This window comes from Pocillopora damicornis, chromosome 7 (genome assembly GCF_964200805.1).
Source record: "Pocillopora damicornis chromosome 7, jaPocDami1.2, whole genome shotgun sequence".
Classification (NCBI taxonomy): Eukaryota; Metazoa; Cnidaria; class Anthozoa; order Scleractinia; family Pocilloporidae; genus Pocillopora; species Pocillopora damicornis.
In genome coordinates this window covers 3,865,740-3,888,666 of record NC_142676.1, presented here as the reverse complement: position 1 = coordinate 3,888,666, position 22,927 = coordinate 3,865,740, and the positions used below count along the sequence as shown (strand labels likewise).

At 39.1% G+C, this 22,927-nt stretch overlaps 1 protein-coding gene across 3 annotated transcripts in view; it reads right to left on the bottom strand.

The window, feature by feature from the left end:
* The window catches only part of LOC113679874 (uncharacterized), a 63,032-nt gene that overhangs the window by 27,971 nt on the left and 12,134 nt on the right, over positions 1 to 22,927 (bottom strand). For all 3 annotated transcript variants that reach the window (XM_089211476.1, XM_089211474.1, XM_089211475.1), the window contains exons 4-32: positions 22,439 to 22,604; positions 21,472 to 21,653; positions 20,076 to 20,372; positions 19,377 to 19,682; positions 18,428 to 18,620; positions 17,890 to 18,083; positions 16,707 to 17,000; positions 15,908 to 16,201; positions 15,256 to 15,409; positions 14,600 to 14,808; positions 13,739 to 14,098; positions 12,830 to 13,141; positions 12,337 to 12,526; positions 12,069 to 12,256; positions 11,079 to 11,372; positions 10,455 to 10,748; positions 9,802 to 9,955; positions 9,020 to 9,216; positions 8,386 to 8,712; positions 7,726 to 8,031; positions 7,213 to 7,402; positions 6,342 to 6,535; positions 5,317 to 5,595; positions 4,429 to 4,740; positions 3,637 to 3,793; positions 2,910 to 3,112; positions 1,497 to 1,829; positions 920 to 1,222; positions 356 to 530 (exon numbers count right to left, since the gene is read on the bottom strand). In XM_089211476.1, the coding sequence (XP_089067602.1) occupies positions 356 to 530; positions 920 to 1,222; positions 1,497 to 1,829; positions 2,910 to 3,112; positions 3,637 to 3,793; positions 4,429 to 4,740; positions 5,317 to 5,595; positions 6,342 to 6,535; positions 7,213 to 7,402; positions 7,726 to 8,031; positions 8,386 to 8,712; positions 9,020 to 9,216; positions 9,802 to 9,955; positions 10,455 to 10,748; positions 11,079 to 11,372; positions 12,069 to 12,256; positions 12,337 to 12,526; positions 12,830 to 13,141; positions 13,739 to 14,098; positions 14,600 to 14,808; positions 15,256 to 15,409; positions 15,908 to 16,201; positions 16,707 to 17,000; positions 17,890 to 18,083; positions 18,428 to 18,620; positions 19,377 to 19,682; positions 20,076 to 20,372; positions 21,472 to 21,653; positions 22,439 to 22,604 (7,057 nt within the window). The remainder of the gene's footprint in view (positions 1 to 355; positions 531 to 919; positions 1,223 to 1,496; positions 1,830 to 2,909; positions 3,113 to 3,636; positions 3,794 to 4,428; positions 4,741 to 5,316; positions 5,596 to 6,341; positions 6,536 to 7,212; positions 7,403 to 7,725; positions 8,032 to 8,385; positions 8,713 to 9,019; positions 9,217 to 9,801; positions 9,956 to 10,454; positions 10,749 to 11,078; positions 11,373 to 12,068; positions 12,257 to 12,336; positions 12,527 to 12,829; positions 13,142 to 13,738; positions 14,099 to 14,599; positions 14,809 to 15,255; positions 15,410 to 15,907; positions 16,202 to 16,706; positions 17,001 to 17,889; positions 18,084 to 18,427; positions 18,621 to 19,376; positions 19,683 to 20,075; positions 20,373 to 21,471; positions 21,654 to 22,438; positions 22,605 to 22,927) is intronic.

Here is a 22,927-nt window from a genome sequence, read left to right as displayed (position 1 = left end):
AAGTAAAGCAAAACCAATGCAACTGCTTTAAATTGCAATTAAGAAACCAAAGCTGTGGAACTAGGGTCTTAGAAAAATAGACTTGATAGCGCTGTGCAGTGCAGCGCGCCAACCGTTATGCCTCCGAGTCAGCCACGCCTTATATATTTGATATGAACTAAATCTTACATGTCCGGGGATTCGAAATATCTTTTTTATTCTCATAGGTATGCTGCGGTCTCCCTTTACCATTTCGAGTTCCAAAACAAATTTACCAAACAAAACAGAAGTCTGCGCTAAACGCACAAGTGTACAACATAACAAACAAACAAAAAATGAAAAGCAACAACAACCAACAGACCGCGACAACATTTACCTGCAGTATTCGTGACGATCCAAACGGAAGTTTTCGATTGTTATCCGTATAACCTTGGTGGGGCCGCTTGGCTTGATGGTCCATCGACAGTATTGAGGCCCTCGGAAGCGACAGGGGTAGTTGGGACTGTAAATTGTTCCATTAACTTCTGTCAATTCTCTTGGCTCTCCACAAGCTAAAAGGCGAAGGAAGGTCTTTTTAGACTTATGGATTGAATGACAATTGATATTAATGAATAGAGCTAGCCATCAAATCACTCTAGAAACACATTCGAGCATTGAAATAAAGAACCTTTGGTAAGTTGTCTTTAAACTGCTATATAAGTCAACTGCTACTTTAGTTAAACCGCAAACATATTTATAAGATTGTGTCGTTGTGGCTAAGGGTAACTATTGCATAACCAAACAATTGACAGGGGGTTACTGTTTAACGATGAGAAAGACACGAAAAACAGCGAAATAAAAAAACACAAAAACAAAACATGCCGAACAGCTTTCTAAAGTCTTTGCAAGCACCATTTTGGGAGCAATACTTTGAAAATTAGAACTTATGGTAGCAGCTCACGGGTAAAAAACTCCATATCCCTATGCTCTCCAACTCCCCGTGCTGTAAATCCAGCAATGTATACTCGATACTTGGTTCCTGGCTGAAGACCAGTGATAGTATGGCTTCTAAAAGATAAATCCACTGTAAACTGTTCAATATGTTGAGAATGAGAGTCCTCTTTAAAACATTCTGGAAAATAGGTAATACTGTAGCCAAGAAGTTTTCCATTGTGATGTTCTGAAGATATATCAGACCATTCGATGAAGGCACTGCTTGCTGATAGGACTTTGTACTCCACATGACCAGGCCCTTCACTAGGAACTAAAACAAAATAACATTTTCTCATAATTGCACCTATATGGTCCCTCGTTTTCTTTTCTTAGAGATGCTTTTAAGTTCTTACCATCACCCTTTTAAGTGTGTTTGCGAGCCTGTGTGAAAGTGTAAGTACAAAACAATATGGCTTGGCTTGGTCTATACCCCTCAGTCTGGCTTGCCAACCGCTACGTCACTATTTCTCTCAAAACGAAGCAAATGAAAGCACAAAATGCTTAAAGAAAAAAAAATGAGAAGAATAGTAATCGGTAATACTCACCACCTTCCACCGTCTCCAGAAGAAATTGTTCACTTTTGTAAATTTCGTCATTTTTGTCAACGAGGTAAACAACAACCGCAAAGCTGCTCGATACCGGAATACCAAACACCTCATCCACGGAATTCGACGAATTTACCATGTGCAGATAAACTGGAGGTCGCTTTTCGTCATCCCCGTGATGCTTCCCGCAACCGGGATTCTCTGCCGTGCTATTTAGAGATATTATAAAGAAGGAGGCTTCTTTGTCTTTGGGGAAACGAGACATGTCAAATATGACACTCCCGTCTTCAGTGTTGCTTGCTGTTACGTTCCATGGAGGCTGGAAAGAGGCAGCTGAAAAAGAAACAATTGATCTGGATCAAATGAGATTTTTATAGTAAGATACTCCGCTATGAGGTCTAAACCATTACCCTTTCTATAAACCGCCTATGACCAAACTCATTAATTTGATCTTTATTTATTTATTTATTTCTGCCGGGTAGAAAGGATATTGAGTCAACGATCTATTAGGCCAGGGGTTGTAATACTTTAGGCTAGAAACAGAGAATATCCAGATCAGTTAAAGATAAAAAGACCCTTTTTTCATGTGTTTTAAATAAATAGGAAATGATTCCATTTTAACCTTTTCATACGGTGTAACAAAGAAAGTTAAATAAGGTAGATGAGGAATTTTTAGCAATGATCGACCAATTTAATACATTGCACTAAAGCAACAAGAGCAAAATGTAGCAAAGTTCACGTGTTCGTGGATTTTATCAAAAAACAACTTTTCTTTCGCGAAAACTATAAACATAATTCCAGTATCCTTTTGTAAGCACATTGTTTAAAAAAGATACGATATTAAACCCTCCCTTCACCCAGCGAGGATGATGAAATCCACTCAATTACGTTTCGTTGTCAGGGGAATCAGTCACTGATCCTCCGAAGAGGTAATTTTCTATAAAAGGTGCAGGGCTAGCTACCACGGAAGTCATATAGCAATATAATCGTAGCTATTACAATTTCCTCAAATGTGATGGGGGAATTAGCTGCTTTATTTTTCACTAATAATTTTGTAGAGTTGTAATGGAACAGTGTAATCGGACAGTTGGCTGTAATTAGTCACCTGAAAACGGACAGCGGAAGAAATTGTTTTACTTTAGACACTGTCTCTACCGGAGATGTTTTGTCCTAAATGTATTCTTTTTTTTAACGGAAATTGTAACGGTTATGATCAATTGGTAAAAGGACTTCGTGTCGTCCAATTCTGTCTGTAATAATAATCATACCCTTTGGGGTCGTTCGACTTTGTTAATCACTTGTATGATTACAGGCTGAATTGGACTTCACTCGGTCCTGTTACCGTTATTCACTACAACATATATGACAAGTTTGTTTATTTGCATGAGAACAGCTGACGATGCTCAACTATACCTGAATACAGAGCTTTTCCTTGTTCCAAAAGAACGAATTCTGATATCACTTGGCTTCCTTCGTGTTCTGTATGAAGCTTGAGGGTCAAAAATTCAGACCCGTCAAAAGGAACCTCCACTATATCACCTTTTACCGTTTCATAATGACAACCATCATAACTCCATAGCTCGTTCCCATCACTTCCAAAAATCTTGGACGAAGATCTGTTTATAGTAAAGTTACACAGAAGATGAAAGAGTTTGCAGGTAAAAAATGTAAGGTGAGAGGCAAAGTTTATTTGGCTCTCTGTTTCCGAGAGGAATCCTCATAAATTTATCTGAATGATCTCATAAATGATATTTAATACCATCCACAGTACAAGTCTACACAATTAGCGCTACGAACATAATTGAAGTAGACATAAATGAGATTTACGCCAAATCATTATTTATCGCCCAGGGTAGAGGATTTTGGGAGAAGGAGAGAACATGGTTTTTAGGGGAACGGATGGAGGGATCAATCCTCTCCAACAGAATATAAAGTGAGAACTATAGAAACTTGGCTGCCAATTAACTTCCAATAAGGGGGTAAATGTAAGAATACACTGGCCTTATGGGGGATCAGTAAATTTCATTGTGACAATTAAAATCCTCCTTCCTTTTCCTTGCACCCCGTGCGCCCCCCCCCCCCCTCGTGCCCCCCTGTGCCTCCCTACCCCTCAAGTGATAAAAAGCGACCTGTCACTTACTCGCAAGATTTAAGTTCCACATATTGTGCAGATATGATCATCACGGGGTTGATAAGGCCAGGGTTGTTAATCTTCCACGAACAGTCTAGTCTTCCATCCCAGCTCCATTGCGTAAGATTAAATGCTCCAAAGTAACCATGGAAAGTTCCGCCACAACCTAACAAAAGCAATACATTATTAATTATGTTGATAGGATCAAGGGAAGTCGAATTCTTTTTATCATCCCACAAGTTATGGACAAAATTTGACAATTGCGATGGGGTTCGATTTGCTAGGCAAAAGTAAAGTTACGGACAGAAATGGAAGGCGCAAAGTCGGGGTAAGAATCTATTAAAGATAAAAGGTGATAATTCACCTTACTTCTCAATAACATGAACCCAGCAAGCGTTGTTTAATCATGCAAGCTTGAATGTTTAAACTGTTTAGCACTCTTAATAATCGGCGGCTGTTGATAGCCGATAAGGCCTAAGAATTTCGTTTTAATTTTGATGAGAGCAAGCATTGATTCGCAAAAGAAGTAGAATGATTTAGTGGATGGTTTAACTGCACAAGGATTCGTGTTACCTGATGAAGTGTTGTTGGGGAAATCATTTCTTGAATGATTGGAAAAATGAATAAGTCTTGGATGAATTTTGTTGGTAGACATAACGCATCTGAAGGATGTATGCTTTCAGTATAAAATACGTATATATATAATCATATTAAAATACGCAGATCAATTAATATGCATAAATATATAGATTGATTCTTGTTCGCTAATGCAATGCAATGAAGAATTAATTTCTTGTTTACCAATAAGTACTGTTTCCCAGTCTGATATCGGTCCATCATCAACCGTGAATGCTGCAACCGCGATCTGATATTTTCTTCCTCCGTCAAAGCCTTCGAGAGCAAGGTGGGTATCCGTGGAATTGACCCTGATAACATCTCCCATGTCCCCGTCGTCATGGCCCCATTCATAATGGTTTTTCCATTCCCTGATATGGACCTTGTATCCAAGAAGCTTCCCATTTGCATACTTTGCTTCAAGAGGATCCCATGTTACTTCGACACCGTTATGATCCAGGAGTTTAACGTGCACATTTTCCGGTGCTCTCGATGGAGCTGAAAGATGAAAGTTCTGCACTGAATTCTCAGAGATGAATTCATCTAACATCACTTTCACTTTGCACATGCGTGAAACAATGCTGACCATATAACGACAACAACAACAGTACTTTATTTAAGGGTGCTACACCAAGAACCACAAGGCTCGTAGAACATGTGCATGAGTGTAAATACATCACAAAAATAACAATAATGAGTAGCATAATAAAGACTGCGAAGATGTAAATTCTACCATATACAGCTACGTTTTACCAAATTAACAGTATGTATCGGCACAAATAGACTGGAAAATGATAGGGCAGATCTCTATTCAATCTTTGCACGAGTGAACATCAACAGATGGAGCAACTGAAATTATTCAAAGAAAATCTGCCCTTACATTTCAAAACATAAAAAAAAAAAATTTCCGAAGCGGACTTTTTCTCAACCCTGTGTTGGAGAGATCGCTTTTCAAGCAATTTTAAAGAAAAGAAATAGCCCTAAAGGAACAATCCCTATGCGATCCTTTCAGTGGTAAATATATTTCAAAACATTTGGTTTAAAGAAAATTCAATCACAGTTCTATTTCCTTACCTCCCTCTGGTGTTGTCACTGAGTCACTTTGACTAAAATACATTTTATCTTCCGTGAAAGCGACGACATTAAGGACATAGTCGCGGTTGGGCAAGAGGATGTTCTCCAGGCGGTAGGATTTTTCGTGTTCACTAACAGGTACCATTATGGAAACATTATCTTGAGTGAATCTTACATAGAGGCGATGAACGTGCTCATCTGGGGGAAAGTCGCCCCAAGATAGATCAGCTGACGATGAATCTAGACTCGACGAGAAGCTCCATGAGTCCAGATAGGTCTCTGAGGCGAAAGAAAACATTTGCAGTAAGACTAATCCATACCTTTTTGTTCTGCTTTGCATAGGTCTGTTTGTTTGTTGAATCTATTTGTATGCTTCTAACTGGTTAATTTTTTTTCTTTTTATCCTTTTTATTTCGGCAGGAAAAGATAATTAGAAAAAAAAGATGACAAATGATATAATGATAGATATATGGAAATAATGATACTAAATATGATCATAACCGAGCGCACGGCTGATGTCCGTGTGTAAATTTCTGGTGCGGAATGGATTTTATTCTTCGGAGACACTTTCAAAAAAACACTGAGGGTATCTGACAAAATTCTATACTCCTGGGAATGAGGAGGAGTAGGTAACTTATGGTGGACAGGCAACCCGTTAATAGTAAACTATCTTCATTAATTACCTCTGAGGATTGTTCTCTAACGTGATTAATGCATGGGAAAAGATTGTGGCCGAGGCATTGAGCAGCTTGGTGCGAAAGCGCTAGCTGCAAATAACGTCGCCAAAAGGGAGGCAGTAGAGTAGAAAATTCCTTCTAACGAGCAGGGTTGTGTACTCCACAGCCGTCAGAATTTTGCGGCAAATTTAGGAATGAGAATAGAATTGCAATTTTATCCCGTGGGCAGACTAAATTGATATTTTTCAAAGTAACTTCAAACCATATTAGGCATGAGTTCTTCTGATTTGAATTAATATCTTGAAAAGGCTGAAAAAAACCTCCCCTGATCAACCGTAGGGCACACACCTTCGATTTCGTCAGAGAGACCGTAGTACAGTGCATTAAAACCATGACCATGTCTATAATCCTCTCGTCCTTGAGCGACGAAATTAACATCTGCCTGGTCACTGGACACGATAACATGGAAGTGATCAAAGTATCTGCATACTAAGGAAGGTGTGCCGCTGTCTCCCGTTGAAATACCAACCCAATCATTCAACCTAAAAAGAAGGAAAAGTTTTAAATGATTAACTGATAACGTTATAAATGGATGGTCAGCCAAAATAATCAACAATTGGTTGTTTGTAGAAAAAAAGACTGAGGAAGAATGGAAGAACACTAAAATGATCGTTGAGGGAAAATAGTAGATTGTATTGGTACCGAGGCAATGAAGGAAAAATAAAAAAAGGCGTTAAGCCTCTAGTCGAGCCACTAGGCCCAAGCACCCAGAGCTTATCCCGATTTCCTCGGCACGAAGCAAACCTCCCACCCCCCAACCGTGTGGGATGTCAGTCTATTGCAAGGTTATATCCCTTAGCATTTCATCGGGCTTCCCTGAAAATTAGCCGGTATCCATTTAAACCTCTGGGTAGAGAAAGGAACTGCGAGAGTCTAGTGTTTTTCCTAAGAACACAACACATTGACCCAAGCAGGTCTAGAACCCAGACCTCTCCACCCGGAGTTCAGAGCACTAACCAGTAGGTCAACACCAATGAGGGAAAGGAGCTAAGTGTACAAGGATAATAAAGAAAAACATTAAGAAGAAAGGACAAAAATAAGCGGAATATCAAATTGCAACCATCTGTAATATTTCTAGTCTTGATCGTCTGCAATATTGACACGAGGCAAGCGTAGCCTAATTTATGGACGAACCGCTCCAATATAGACAGATTCTCACCAGCATCCTTTGTCATGTTCATATTCCTCCAGACGGAAATCGTAAAACGTCATCCATATGTTCTTGACTGGCTCACTGACATTTGGTGTAATAGACCAAAGGCAATTTTGTTTCCCGTCGTATTGACAAGGTTTATTAGGGCTGTCAATTGTCCCGTTGATTTTAGTCAGAATGCGTGATTTCCCGCAACCTTATGAAAGAAAAAAATAACCTTCGCTAAACAGTGACATTCAGGTCAATAAATCACGTATTGGTGGCGTTTTGGGGATTAGGGTTCGATGGGGGCGGAGAGGTATTCGTATTTTCATGTAAATCCGGCTTTTTTTCTTCCACTGACGTCCAGCAACTTTGAACGATCACTTTGAATATTATGTAGACCAAGTATAACTTTCGTCGAGAGAAAAATAAATTCCAGAATCAAGTCACAAAATAAACAACAACGATTGATAGATTGACCTAAATAGAAAATTAAATCACCCTTAACCAGAGCTATAATTGTCTGTCATTACTTACTTGTAATTACTTCTCTGTCATTAAATTTCCCGACTCCTTTCGAAGTGAACCCAGCAACATGTATACGATATTGCAAACCCGGATGAAGATTGCAGACTTTTGCATAGCGTTGATTTGGATCGTTGACGTCCAGGCTTCCATAATGTCTTCTTGGGTCGTCCTCAGAGAAACAACTGGTTTCATAAAAAATTCTGAAGCCAATAATTTTGCCATTTCTATTCTCTTCGTATATTTCATTCCACTTGATCAGCACGCACCCGTCAGCCATTACCTCGTAATACTCAATGTGAGGTCCTTCGCTGGGAACTATCAATCGTTACAAAGATATAAATTGTAATAATTAAGCAAAGAAGACCAGTCATGCATTATTAGCATTCTATGATTGCATAATTTCCTTGGTTAGAAGTAGTATGGTTCTTAGAAAAAATACCGCAGAGCCTTGATATGGTTTTTTTAATGTCCATTTATGTTTTCTGGTACCACTTTTCAGACTATAGCTGTCCTGCCTACAGGTGGAATAAGTGAGTTGCTAGGCGGGTATCTTGGTCACTTGGTATTACCCAATTAAATAAAAAGATGTACCTCTCGATGCCTGAATTTAGTAGTATTCATGTTACTTTGGGACTTAAAAAAGCCATACTGCGAAAAAAGAGTACTTACCTCCCTCATTAGTTTGGACAGGAAACAGAGGACTTTTATAAATCTCATTAGTCTTGTCTACGAGGTACACGGTGGCGGAGAAATTGCTCAGAACTGGCAACCCACGTAAGTCAGCAGACTCCTCCGTAGCATTGACCATGAACATAAAGTAACCTTTTTCATGTTCATTTTTATAATCATGATGGTCCTCTTCATTTTCTTCCTTTGTCATATTCAGAGTTATGATAAAGAAATTAGTGTCTATGCTGTCAGGGGAATCATTAAGATCCATAAGGACTCCTCTGGCTGTAGTGTTGTAGGGTATATCCCAATGAGGTGAAGGAAGAGCTTTAAAAAGAACCATGATTATTAGTAATGCGTAATATGCTCTCTGTTCTTAAACTATTCCTTCATTTCGTATCACATATGTATATGTAGGTCTCAGGCCCATTTGGAATGACTGAAGAAGTACGATGACGATCTAAAATCTAGAATTTCAGAGAAATAGCATTTTCCACTTCTCGTGTCATGTTCCACTTAATTGAAATTTCTCACCAGACTGGTGGGATTGAATAGTGTACATTCAAATGGACGAGCAATAACACCATAAGTTAGATAAGTGACAAGAAAATAGCGTTTTTAATGGCTAATTCACCTGAATAAAGATATTTGTCTTGCTCTAAAAGGGCGAATTGCGATCTCGCGTAGCTCCCTTGGTGTTCCGTGTGAAACTTGAGGGTCAGAAATTTGGATCCACCAAATGGTATTTGTTCTACGTCTCCAAGAACATGCGAGCACCCCTTGTGATTAAAGATCTCAGAACCATCACTGCTGTAAATCTTTGTCCAACCCCTAAAATTAGAGAACGGTAACTTAAGGTAACTTTTACATGAGAGCTTCATGAAATACGCAGAAAGAATGTCCCAAAAAGGAAGGAAAAGAGGAAGAAGGTGAGAACACGAATATAAATAATTACAATAGTGACTTTAGGCTCTAGTAAGATTTAATGTGAAAATACCTTATGTGAAAATATAAGCAGTTATGTGTGGCAGACTGTTTTTGATTAATCAAAAAGAATTGAAAGCATTTGAAAAATCACCAGAAGTTTGTCGTTCGACTCAATTCCCATGCTCGAGTCCTGTTTGAGAAATTAGCCTGAGCCTAAGCCACGTGTAACAAAGAACCGCACTCCAAAGAGGAGAAGAGGGGTGTTGGAGGATTTAGGTGGAAATCACATGGTTTCAGTGAGAATGGAGGGAATGCCGGTCATCGCCAATAGAGTATAAAGGGAGAACTGTAGAATGTTGGCTGCGAATAAGGGGGGGAGGGGGTTGCTAGAATCCTACAGAGCCTTCAAGGGGGGCTCAGGTAAATTTTAAGATGATGCAAACAAAATCCTCCCTCCCCTAGGGTGATAAATGATGATTGATCCCTTACTCGCAAGATTGTATCCGCACGTCGATGGCACTGAGGTACAGAACAGGGTTTGTGAGGCCGGGGTTATTGATCCGCCATTCGCAGTGGAGTTGTTCCCAGCTCCACTGTGTAACGTTAAACACTCCAATATAACTAGTAAAATTTCCCTTGCAACCTAAATATGAATAAGTAAGTGAAAAATGTCAGTGCATTGATGAAAAAACAACCTAGGTCAGTAACTAGGCGTGACACTTTGCATGTGAATTAATAGCTGTAGCGGGTAAGTACATCAGGATTGCATGCATGGATGCATATCTATCTTTTTGCCGTTTAATTCAGCAAAATATGTTTGCGTTTTGTGGAGTCGCTGTATCCAACTTCAGCAAATGTAAATGATCCTACATTTAACCGATAACAGCTAAAATATATTTTACTTTGTTACTAATTTATAATGCACCTCCCTAATATATCTCTACTTCTACTTCTTCTAATACTACGACTATTACTACTACTATTACTACTACTACTACTACTACTTCTACCATTTCCACTATTGCTACAGACACTGCAACTAACATTATTGAATTACTCCTACTTCTGTTTAAACTGCTGCTATCACTAAATTCAGCACCATTACCAATGTCTTTCATCCTAATCCCCTTCAAATCACTTACCCACTCTTATTGTTTCCCAATCTGATCGTGGCCCGTAGCCGATAGTGAACGCAGCCACTGCCACATCTACCTTTCGGGCTCCATCCAAGCCATGAAGAACAATATGGGTGTCAGGGAAAGTAACGTTAAACCTTTTATATTCTCTCTCATCATGATTGTAGTGGTCCCGAAGGTACACTGTATACCCACGTAACTGACCATTTGCTTGGTGTGGTGGGAGTTGATTCCATTGAACCAGGATGCTGTTCTGTTGCAGTTCCTCCACGTGTAAATTTTCGGGTGACTCGTTAGGGACTGAATTAAATCAAAAGAGAAAAGTGAAATCGATAAAGGCTCAGTCGTATATCGCAAACTGCTTTTTGCGATCGTGATTGGTTTGCCTTGCATTCATGTAACATGGAAAGTACCCGACACCCCCCTTGTCTCCCCATTAGAGAACTTAATCCTACCCTCAAATCAAGAATATTTGTAGTTTGTGGACTTTTCTATTCTATGTTTTTTTTGGTAGTGTGAGACATGACTGCATCTTTTCAGTTGTTAATTCACCCAGTGCCACCTCTCCTCATCATTATCTCCTCATCATTATTTGATTCTTCTGTTGATAACAATTCTCTTTAAACACACCTCCTTCAATCGTTTGAACGGTAACATTTTCACTTGCATAGATTAAGCTTCCTATTTCTTCCCCCGTGAACGCAAGAAGATCAAAGGTGTACGTGTGGCTTGAAACCAGCAGCCGTTCCACACTATAGTGCTTGTCGTGGCCGTTCACTGGTAGAAGCACTGATACGTTGTCTTTTTTATCCGTGAATCGCACATAGTATTGTATGATTGACACACCAAGAGGAAAATCATCCCACTTCACATCAGCTGAGATTTCACTTGTGGTCACCGTTACAGTCCACGATAGCTGCGTTACTGGAATAAGACACAACAAAAGCTCTGAAATCATATATCCGAGTTCTGTATTAAGAGATAATGCTTGCGAAAGAGACTGTCTCGCTACTTGAATTTATTTCGTTATTTCTGTTGCAAAAAGCGGCTGAAAAGGAATATATCCTGTCCTTATGGATAGTCTTCCTCCAGAATTTCAGTTTACTTATATCCATTAACACATCTTGGTGAAGGAAGGAATTGTGAGAGAGGTATCTGGTTCAAGAACACATGGTCATGATTATGGCCTAGGTTCCACACGATCCTTCATTCAAAGGTCTGATCTTTCAGAAATACTCGTCAGCAATTTTAAACGTAACGGTCATTTTAAGTGCCTCTATCTCTTTTGCAGCATACTCAGAACTCAAAATCTTAACAACTGGGTTCAAGTCCGAGATAATAGTACGTCATGGTACACACTTACCCTGAGCTAGTAAATAACTTGAACCCACTAACCCCCAACCTCAACCCCCTCTAAAAAAATAGCACCAACCCACAACCCCAATCCCCCCCTCCCTTAAAAAAAGCACACAGACATACACACACAAGATATCCAAGGAAAAAGTGAAAGTGAACCGCGATAAGATTACCAGATCAGAGGGTTGGTTACCATAAAATAATATAGTATGCTTCCTCTTGGCGAAGTGGATGTAAAAAATTTTTCTCGATATCCAGACATACCATTCAGGTCTTCGTGGGATGCTATATACCGAGCATAAAATCCATCACCACGCCTGTACTTGTCCCTTGTATGAAAACTGATGTCTGAATGACTGTCCGTGATAACAACGATGAATTCTTGCAAGTGTCTACAAACTGATACATCACTGATATTTCCTTTCGTCGAAATCCCAACCCAGTCATTCGATCTGTGAAGTGTAAAGTTACTGTTGAATACCTCATTAGAATATAAAAATAACAATCGGAACTGGTGTGGTTTGATTCTCACCTGCAATTGGAGTGATGCTCGTGCTCCTCCAAACGGAATTCTTTAAAAAACATCCAGATCACTTTGATCGGCCCATCGGTGTCTGGTGCGATTGACCAATAGCAGTGTTGTACTCCTCCATACGAGCATGGCTGATTAGGACTCGCTATCATGCCGCTACTGTTTGTCAGCGTCGCTGGGTCTCCGCAACCTTAACGAATGAATTACGCACTTAATTTATTAATTAATTTACTTGTAAGGATTTTAGACTTTCGATCTCTGATTTTCTGGCAAAAGTCGAAGGTTGAGCATTGGAGATTTGAGTTCAATGACGCATCGCTTGATTAATCTATTAACTGCTTGATTAATGGAACGATCAATTAATCTTTGGATGTATCGACTCATTGATAAATTTTCGCTCGTTTGTTACTTTTTGCTTTTGTGTGTTTGTTATCTGTTTTTGTGAGCAGAGTCATGTTACATCTCGCGTTTGATTTACACGAAAACGGCTTACCAGCGTAAATATCATCTCTATCAGAATATTCTCCGGCTCCTTTTGACGTAAACCCAGCAACATGTACACGATATTGCAATCCTGGGTAAAGGTCGCATATTGTGGCATTCAGGGTATCTGGCGAGGTGATATTTAAACTTCCGGTATGGAAGATATCGTGTTCTGGGTAATGGTGGCAAGCAAGTTTGTAATAAATGTTGTAGCCTTGAATGACGCCATTGCTACGCTCCTCAGAAATTGGATGCCAGCTAATTTTTATACAGCCATCTCCGATGATCCAGTAATCGTCGATGCGGGCACCCTCACTGGGAACTAATATTAATGAAATATCCATTAAGACCAAGAATGAGACATCAAGGTAAAAAACGAACAAACAACAACTGACTCTTTTATCGCCAAATCAAGGGTGCTTGAAATTAACTTTAGCAGGAAAACTGCTGTCTATATATGCTTTGGACCTAAGAAAGAAATTATCTGTGGTTCATTTGCCTTCTGACGTCCTCCCCACAGTCAAGGTTAAATAAAGAAATCGTAGTGCTTATTGATTCTTTCTCCAGTTCGGATCGAGCAGCTAACAGCTGATTCAGACGTAATGGCACATTTATTTAGACGAAAAGGGTGCGTAAGAGTTGCTTGCGGTATCTGAAAGTTACTCTAGCTCTTAACTGCTTCATATCTAAATGTTCGCATAGCTACTTATGTGTTATGTGCTGTTGTGCAACATTTTCAACGCTTTAGCTGAACTGTTGTCCGCAAATAATTCCCTCACAGCAATATCTGACACATATTATCAGATTTCATTCACAATGGGGGGAATACGAAGCAGGAGATTGAGCTTGATGTCATGAATTTATCATCTACGTTATGAATTCTGTGAGCGATTTGGATGCTTAGGTTATGATGACTCACCACTCTCCTCTGTTTGGATTTCGATCTCTTTACTTTGGTAAAGCTCATGGGTGATTTCTTCAACGAGATAAACAGAAACAGTGAAATTGGTAAACGCTGGAAGGCCCATCACTTTTGCAATTGTCACGGATGAGTTCACCATGTGTAGATAATCCCTCGGCTTGTAGTCGTCATCATGATGATGGTAGTAGTGGTGGTGGTGGTGGTCTTTGTCGTCGTCACCATCGTCTCTCTGAGTCTCGTTTATTGATATAATGAAGAAAGTGTCAACTAAGTTATCAGGGTGGCCTGAGAGATCGACAAGAACTGCCCCGTCGCTTGAGATGTTTGAAGTTATATCCCATTCAGGAGATTGATGAGCTAGAATTGTTGTAAAATATTATAGATTAGGTCAGGGCATTCGATTCCACAACGATTCGATTCGTTATATTATTATTTGAAGAAAAAATTATAGCATGTATAAAATACCTATACAATACCTAACCGCCAAAATGTTTAAATGTATCGAATTAGTTAGTAATGACGTACTGCTTGTTCGATCAATCGATCCACTGATGATCTGCTGGTTTGTTTGCCGCTGTGAATGATTAACGGCTTGAAAGCTTACTGGTTGCTAATTGATTGATTGATTGACTGATTGACTGACTGACTGACTGATTTACTGACTGAATGATTGATTGATTGATTGATAGACTGACCAACTAATCGATCGATTGATCGATTTACTGATTGATCGATTGATTGATTAATTGATACGATAAGTCTTAAAAAGCAATATTTGTTGCAATTGAGGTTAGATTCTTTGGTTGCTTGTAATTCGAATTTTGGTAAAAATGTGACTCGTGTGCAAGGGGACTTTACCTGATTTGAGAGATTTCCCCTCCTCTAAAATAACGAATTCCGATCTTACGAAGCTTCCTTGACGGTCTGTACGAAGCTTGAGAGTTAGAAAATCTGATCCTTCGAAAGATACCTCCACTATTTCGCCAAACACCCTGTGATCATTATGATCACAACCATCATGATTGTGTAACTCGGTGCCATTACTAGAATAAATCTTAGACCAGGATCTGCCAAAATTAGAAAGATGCATAGTATACAAGATTATTATTACTATTATTATTTTTAATATTATTATTATTATTATTATATTTTTTTACAAATAGAAACACTCCAACTCTTCGTACTGACTATTCTTTTTCTTGACATCAAAGCCAACCGCAAATCAAATGAAAACAAATGTAGACAATATAGTTTTCAACGAATTATTCTCGACAAGTGGTACATCATTCTATGAGCCACGTATCTCCTTGGGAGCACTTCAAGACGTAGGATGAAATCTGTTATTTTTCCGTCTCAGCCGCCTCACAAAAAAAATTAAGGAGGAAGTGACACCAGAAGTATGCATGGTAATCTCATTAACTCAAATCGTGACATGACCAAAAACGGTCATATCATAATCAGTGATTTAAATAAGGCAACAAAACATTACTCCACGTTTTTTATTGATACGTTACCCGCAGGACTCGAACTCGACGTGAAAAGCGGAGATAATTAGAACAGGATTGTCAAGACCAGGGTTGTTCAACTTCCAGGAACATTCTAGTGATTCCCAATCCCACTGCTTGAGTTTAAATGATGCAAAATACCCATCCAAAATACCTCCACAACCTGAGAAATACAGGATAAAACCATCAGTTATATTATTGGAACTCAAAGCTTGATTTGGCTTCCTGTGCTGGTAACTGTACTAATGGATGAAATACCAGCGATACTATAGCAAAATCATGTCGACCTTCGCCTCTTCCTTCCCCCCTGAAGGGCTAATTGATTTCGAGTACGAAAAACATTCCAGTTTCAGCTCGGAGATGTGGGGGCACTTTAAGCCACCTTGCATAAGGTCAATATTTATGCTCATCTCTTTTGGCGTGCCGTTATGGCTATGTTCCAATAACTTTGTTCAAAAGATTGTTTTTCCACGTTTTTCGGTAGCGGGACCGAGACGCCTCGGTCCCATAGGTGAAAGGAGTGACAAAGATTAGATATATTGCACCCGAGTTGTAAAAGTAGACTTTATAAAGATCTATTTCTAAGACATATTCTTCCGAAACTCCACACGAACCTAAACCCTGGATCCTGTTTAAAGAAAATACCCTCATCCAAACGTACCAACAATGAATTCCTGCCACTCTGAATGAGGCCCTTCCTCAACTGTAAACGCCGTAACAGCGACGGTGTACTTCCTCCCTCCATCCAAATGACCAATGACAATCTGCGTTTCCGAGGAACTAACGTTATACTTGGTTGCTGACTCTGGGTCATGATTGTGATAGTCTTTTATGTACACTGTATAACCGCGTAACTGGCCGTTTGCAGCCTCACTAGATATTGCATCCCACATGACCAGGATTCTGTTGTGTTGTAACAGTTCCACGTGTACGTTCTCGGGCCCTCGGGAGGGAGCTTGTAAGATAATAAAGGTTAGGTTAGACCCAGCCACACAATTCCAAGTAAGACAAACCATCGGGTTCTGTTTGTTCAAAGGGTGAAAAACACTATCCACTGGTTAGTGCATTAAGTTTGTTTACCACATACTCCCTGGGAGGTGATTTATTTGTTGGATAGCATTATCCACCATTTGAAAAAAATTAATTTTTACGTTAACATGGTAGATAGTTACTGTTAGAGCGTATCCGCTTTCTGAAGCTTGAAACTTTTACTTCTTCCAAACAAAGAAGTAATCCATTATAGATACGTCTCCTCAATAATCATGTAAGTTACATAGCATCTTGAGTTTTTAAACAAATGAAAATAAAAAGATCCTAGTTAGAGTTCGGTGCTAAACATCCTAATGCCCATCTTTTTGTGCAAGCAGAAGAAGAGCCCTTTTGGGGGAAATTCAAACTAAACAAGACAAAACTTTGGAAATTATGCAGATCTTAAAACACGCCTTATTTTTGTTACATACCTCCTTCCTCAGTGGTAATTGAGACGTTATTACTTGAGTAAATATCGTCTCCGATGCTGCCCATAAAGGCAATCATCTGAATGATGTATTGACGCCCAGGCATAAGCAAAAAATCTATGTCGTCTCCCGAGTTGTGTATTGTCGTGGGAATCAAAACAATGATTTCCTCATCTGCTTGTTTGAACGCCATGTACAGGTCTTGAATCGGGTCACTTAATGGAAAGCCGGACCAGTCTAATCTCGCAGATGACCCATGTTGCTGGACTGTGACATTCCAAGAACGAAGTTGGGTTGCTGCAATTACATGATAAATGCGAAAAATAGAAAAATAGGGAAATTATGCTCTGGAATAAATTTAAGCCTATTGGACATGATAACTTTTACCCAACAACGCAGGACATGTGATTTAAACATGAACTTGTTTCCCAAGAAACCTACAAGCTTGTTAACATCCATGGTCAGAAATTTTGCTCTCTGAGCATATTGCCTTTCTAATTCCTGTGCGACGTTGTTCAGGGATTGCACGTATTAATTAAAATGGTTGGCGTTTAACTATTTCTTATAACATTGAACGGGTCAATGGTTGATAACGAAACAAACCTTTTTCCATGTAATGTTTAGTGTTGAAGTATACCCTACCTGCAACAAATTTCTTATGGCTCAGTTGTCAACCATTCGGCGACTGGCTGTCTTACCTGGGACGTGGGTTTGATCTTCCCTGTGGAGGTGTTTCTTAAAAATCCCCCCCCCCCCCTTCCACTAAAATAAAATTTGTAAAAACAAACAAATAAAACGTTCCTGGGCTCTAAGCCGAGTCGAAGGGAGCACCTGTCAAAGCCATTTCATGAGATGAACTCTCTATCCCCAAGTTTAACAATCGCTCACTTTCTCGTCACAGTATCATGGCTGAATCAAATAATGAGGTCATGAGAATAAAGAAAAATTCCATCCAAAGAAGCTCTCCGTAATTATAAAAAAAATAAATTCTGGTCAGGAAATGTAGAGAAAACAGTATGGAGAACATTTATTCTGATTTTAGGGAGTATAAGGGTTAAGCATGACACTCATGGCAAAAGTAAGGAAAATGAACCTTGATTTCCTCACTTTCCTAATGATGATAATGATATTAACGATAAAAAATGATGATGATGAAAATAATAGTAAAAGCGGTTAAAAGTATCACCTGTGAATTTCCTGTCGACTGCTTCGTAAAACGCTGTAAACCCTTGACTCTCTCTCATAAGTCTCGTGTGGAAGGCAACATCAAGGTGACTGCTTAAGCTTGCCATAGCAAACTTATTATCCATTCCTCCATGACGGCAGACTAAGACGTCAAGGCTAATGTCCTTAGTTGAAAACGCCACTGCATCGTCCTGTCTAAGAAACCAGATCAATTAAAGGGAATTAGTAACAGTAACTTGTTAGCAAACTGTCGTCCGATAAACAGTCATGGTCAAGTGTAAAAGAAATATTTTCAGTGAATGAAGAGGTATCAACATTCCCACGCACTTTTTTTGCCAAAAATTTGCATTCGAACTACGGTGAGATAAAAAAAAAATGAAGAAGACTGATTGAAGGGATCTAAAGCTGGTTGACTAAAAACTAAAAAGAAAACCAATTCAAAGTTGTATGCATCACCCACTTCGTTGAGCAATCATGAAATCTAAGTGAAATTTCTGCTAAAAAGTAGAGCGGAGGTACTTCGCGTTCTAGATACTTACCCACAATGTTGGTCTCCGTGACCATCATAAGCAAGATTAACACCTTCAAACCACATCCAAATTGTTTCAATTGGACTACTTGAATTGGGCTGAATAGACCAATGACAATCCTGCTCTCCTCCATATGAACAAGGCTTATTAGGACTTTCTATTGAGCCGTTCAACTTTGTAAGGGTGCGCATTCCACCACAGCCTAAAGGGAAACGTTGAAAGAAATTGACGCAAGTTGCAACGCAACTAGTTTTATAATGGGGGGGGGAAGGGTAGACAGTGAACAGTGCGCTAAAAGAAGGCTTAATCCAGCCGCAGGCCCACGCGGCAGCGCTCGCCTCATCACTCGCAAACTGTGTCACAGGAACTAAACTACGAAAGCTATAACTTTGTTAACAAAAACGATCAAGATAGCGACAAAAATTCTGCTGATGTTGTTTCGCTTATATTTATTTGTTCAATATGACTTCCGGTCCTTTTCATTGATTTTCTCTTCCTGAAAGAATTCTTGTTTTGAGTTTTTTAATGGAAAAAAAAGTGAAGGTACTCACGATTTGTATCGCTGAGTATTGGTTATCCACTATAAGTAAATCTATTCTAGTAACAGTCACCAATAAACGAACAACGATAAGTGATAATAAATCCAGTTCCACAGAAGAATAAGCAACCAATCATCATTTATCGCCTAAGGGGGGTGGGGTAGGGGCTGTTTGAGGTTTTTGCTTTTACTGCAATTAATTTTCCTCTTCTCCCTCCTCGAAAGTGTGTAGTATTTTAATGATCACCCTCATTGGCGGTCAATTTTCCATAGTCTCCCCTTTACACTCTGTTTTGTGACGAATGACCCCCCCTCCGTTCTCCCTCAAGCAGTGTAATCCTCCCTAAAAATCCTCCAACCTCTCATTCCCCCCCAAACTATACATAATGAAGAGACCTTAACACTGACAACGTTACTTACTTGCATAGGTGTCTCTATGAGTGGGCGGCCCATTCCCCTTTGAGGTAAATCCCTCGAGTTCAAGGCGATACTTTAACCCAGGACGTAGATCACAAAGCGAGACATTGAAAGTGGAAGCATCTACTGTAACGTTCCCCTCATGTCCATCATGCTCAGGATCATGCTCAAAGCAGGTAGCGATGTACGAGAGGGTATACCCAAGAATTTGACCCCCACGATCGTGCTCGTAAATGGGATCCCAGTCGACCTTCACACAGCCCATTTCATCGGGATAACTGTCATGAATATGAGGGCCAGACATTGGCACTACAAAAAAAAAAAGCTGTTTTATAAAGAAACGTTTACTCGTTTTAGCACGACCACATTCTGGACCATCTTTGATTTAGGAGAACGTTTCATCCAAGGGTTGATTTGTATGAACAGTGTCAAGGAGGCTTACTGTGAACATAGGAAAATCATCAACTCATTTCAAACAATGTGTCGTTTATCCTAAAAACGCTGCTTTGTTGTGAACACACCAAAAAGATGAAGCAAAATCACGTGACATGGATGAGTGATTCATTAATTCACTGAGAGATCACGATGATGAGAATTATGGTGGAGAAAACATGATTTCAAACTGGAAGTTAATAACATATTTTTCCTTTCGGCGAAAAGTTCAACTTCGAGAACGATTTAACGATATTTCATAACAATTACCTGACTCGTCGGTGAATTCTGTCATCTCGCTGCTTTTGTGAGGCTGACCTAAAACATCCACAGCTACAACTGATATGCGATATTCATGGTAAGGAATCAAACCGTGCAGCCACAAGGATGAAGTGGATGACGTCACAATCCTTCCATTTACAAAGTCATGTCGCGTTGTGGAAGCAACGATTACAACATAGACTTCTACTGACTGATCAATCTCAGAGGTCAATGCTGTCCACTCGATTTGAAAACTGTCTTCTGTGATATTGATCACGCTTACATCCCAGCCACTGACCTGTTGAGCTGACCAGACAAAACAAAAGGTTAGTGCAGTGGACAAAAAATTGAGATTAAAGCGTTAATGCCACATGAAGTTGAAGAGCTAGCAACGCTGTATCTCATTCGCCTGCCTCGTTTTGCTCTTTTTTGGTTGAAGTGTTCGTTTACTTCGTTTTTATTTTTTGTTGCCTATTTTTGGCTTGTTTTTGTTGTTGTTGTTGTTGTTGTTTTTGTTTTGTTTTTTTATAAAAAAAAATTAATTTAGAAAGCCAGTCAAAAAGTTAATTGATTTATTTTGCTTTTGTCTTTTTTTTCTTTAAGATTTTGTATTTGTGCTAACATTGAAGATTGTGGTATTCTTCATCAATGTTTTCCTCATGCAACAAAGATTTGGGATAACTGACCAAAAAGTTAATGTCGCTTTTAAGAGTAGAATACTGAATAAAATTACACATTTTGAACAGGCAAGGGCCAATTCGAAGAAAACACAACACGATAATAATAATAATAATAATAACTTTATTTAAGTGTCAGTGTATTTTAGCACTGCTGTGCTAATTGGGGACACTGTAAATAAGGAAATGAATATCGTAAATGAACAGAAACTCGTTAAAAACCCCAACTGGTAGGAGGCAGACCAGTTGGCTATTTACAAAGCGTGCAGGAGTTGAATTCGGGGCCACCGAAGACAAATCTATCCAGTGGCAGGGAGGAGGACTTGAACCCGGGACCTCCGGCTTACAAGTGCAGCGCCCTAACCACTAGGCCACGCTCGCCTCCTGCCTTAGCAAATATTTTTACTATAACGTTAGAAAAAATTAAATTCCTACAAGAGCGAAAAAATGATAATTATAACACGGACAAACTACCTAAAAGCCACTGCAAAACGAAATTACAGAAAACGATGAAAATGAAGCCGCTTACCAAATGCTGAGGATAAGTCGAGTTGGTGGTTGGAGAAAACGAACTATATAACTAAATTTACTCACAGCACGTAAAGAAGGAGCGTAATTAACAAAATACCGAAGAGCAAAAAGGAAAAAAAAAGTACACGGTGACAAGTAAGTGAGAAAACGAAAAACAAAGGGAAAAATTTCGTTAAGCTGTGCTGTACAAAGCTTACCGGATTTATAACTGCCTTGAAGAAAGACATAAGCTCCGTCAAAAGAGACATCGTCGACATATTGATCTATTTCCACAATCACTTTCGAAGCGTCAAATTCAATTATTTGGGTAGTTCTCTCCCGGCAGACTTCAGAATGATGAATGTGATGGTCTGGAAACATCTTGATGTCTACGTACGTTCTAACGAAAAATAAAACAGTATGCATGTAGTAAATCTTTTGATATGTCTTCATTCAAGCTAACCTTGTTCCCTTTTGTAAAATGACATCATCATCTGTGGAAGGGTCATGAATCTGTTAATATGATTTTACTATTTGTTCAATAAATTATTTGTTCTACAAGATATTATCAAAGCATAACTTTCAATATAGAAATAAACAGATGTAGTTGATCCGGGTGGCCGGTAGCCAGCCGGAGCATATCCCGGTTTCCTTAGCATGCAGCGGCTTTGGAGTATGAAGAAATTCTTACGTGGAACACGTATATCTGAGGGACAATTTCTTTACCCTTGAATGTTTCTGAACTGGAGGTTCTACGACATCTTATCAACAATCCCTTCAATACAAACGATAAAAAACCCTTAGAAAGTCCATTTTTCTTTTTCTCTCACTAGCTGCAAAAATCAACTAAAATAAAACGTTGCTAAGATCGCAATAAATTTATCTCAGGTGTATCTGATTTGTATTAAAATGCAAAGCATTTTAGTGACGCTCACCTGGAGTAATACGAGTCAGTCAACCTGCCACCTTACCTCCTCTAACACCCCCCCCCCCCCTTCCTTGTAGTCTCAGCTGTTAACCTCTCTTCGTGTGTTGTACGGATAGAGTGAAAATTGGATGCTCATGCTTTTAGGCGGCGAGTAGAGTGGATAAATCATTTCGAAAAAACAAAAACATCGATAGAAAAGTGCTCGTCGTTAACGATAAAAAAAATTGGAAATAAAGTGGGAAATGAACACGACTTACCCACATTCAGCTCCTCTTTGTACATATGTGTTAATAATGACATGATCTCCTTTCGGGTCACCTTCATCCCCAATTATCCATTTACATCCCTTCTCCTGCGGCTTTGAACCCTTCATGAAATGTAATGAACCAGAAAGATCTGTTCTGTTCGAACCACCATCGCATTCTATTTGATAGAATAAAGCAACATATTTGAATGACAAATTGTTTGGATATTACGGGAGATTTCTCTTTACCTTTATTTCCCCATTAAAAAGGTCTCATAACCGATTCTTTTGTAAAACAATAAAATGAGGTTAAAAGCATTGGTGACACACCTGTCTGTGTTTTTAGTAACCTATTTATCTTTTTTACTTATTACCTTTTTTTAGTTATTGTCATTATTATTTGCAAATCTTTTTTCTCTTTGTTATATTGTTTGCTTTCCAAGTTACCAGTGACCTATTACTTGAAGAGAAACGCTTTGTAAAAGAAAAGGGAAATTCAAAG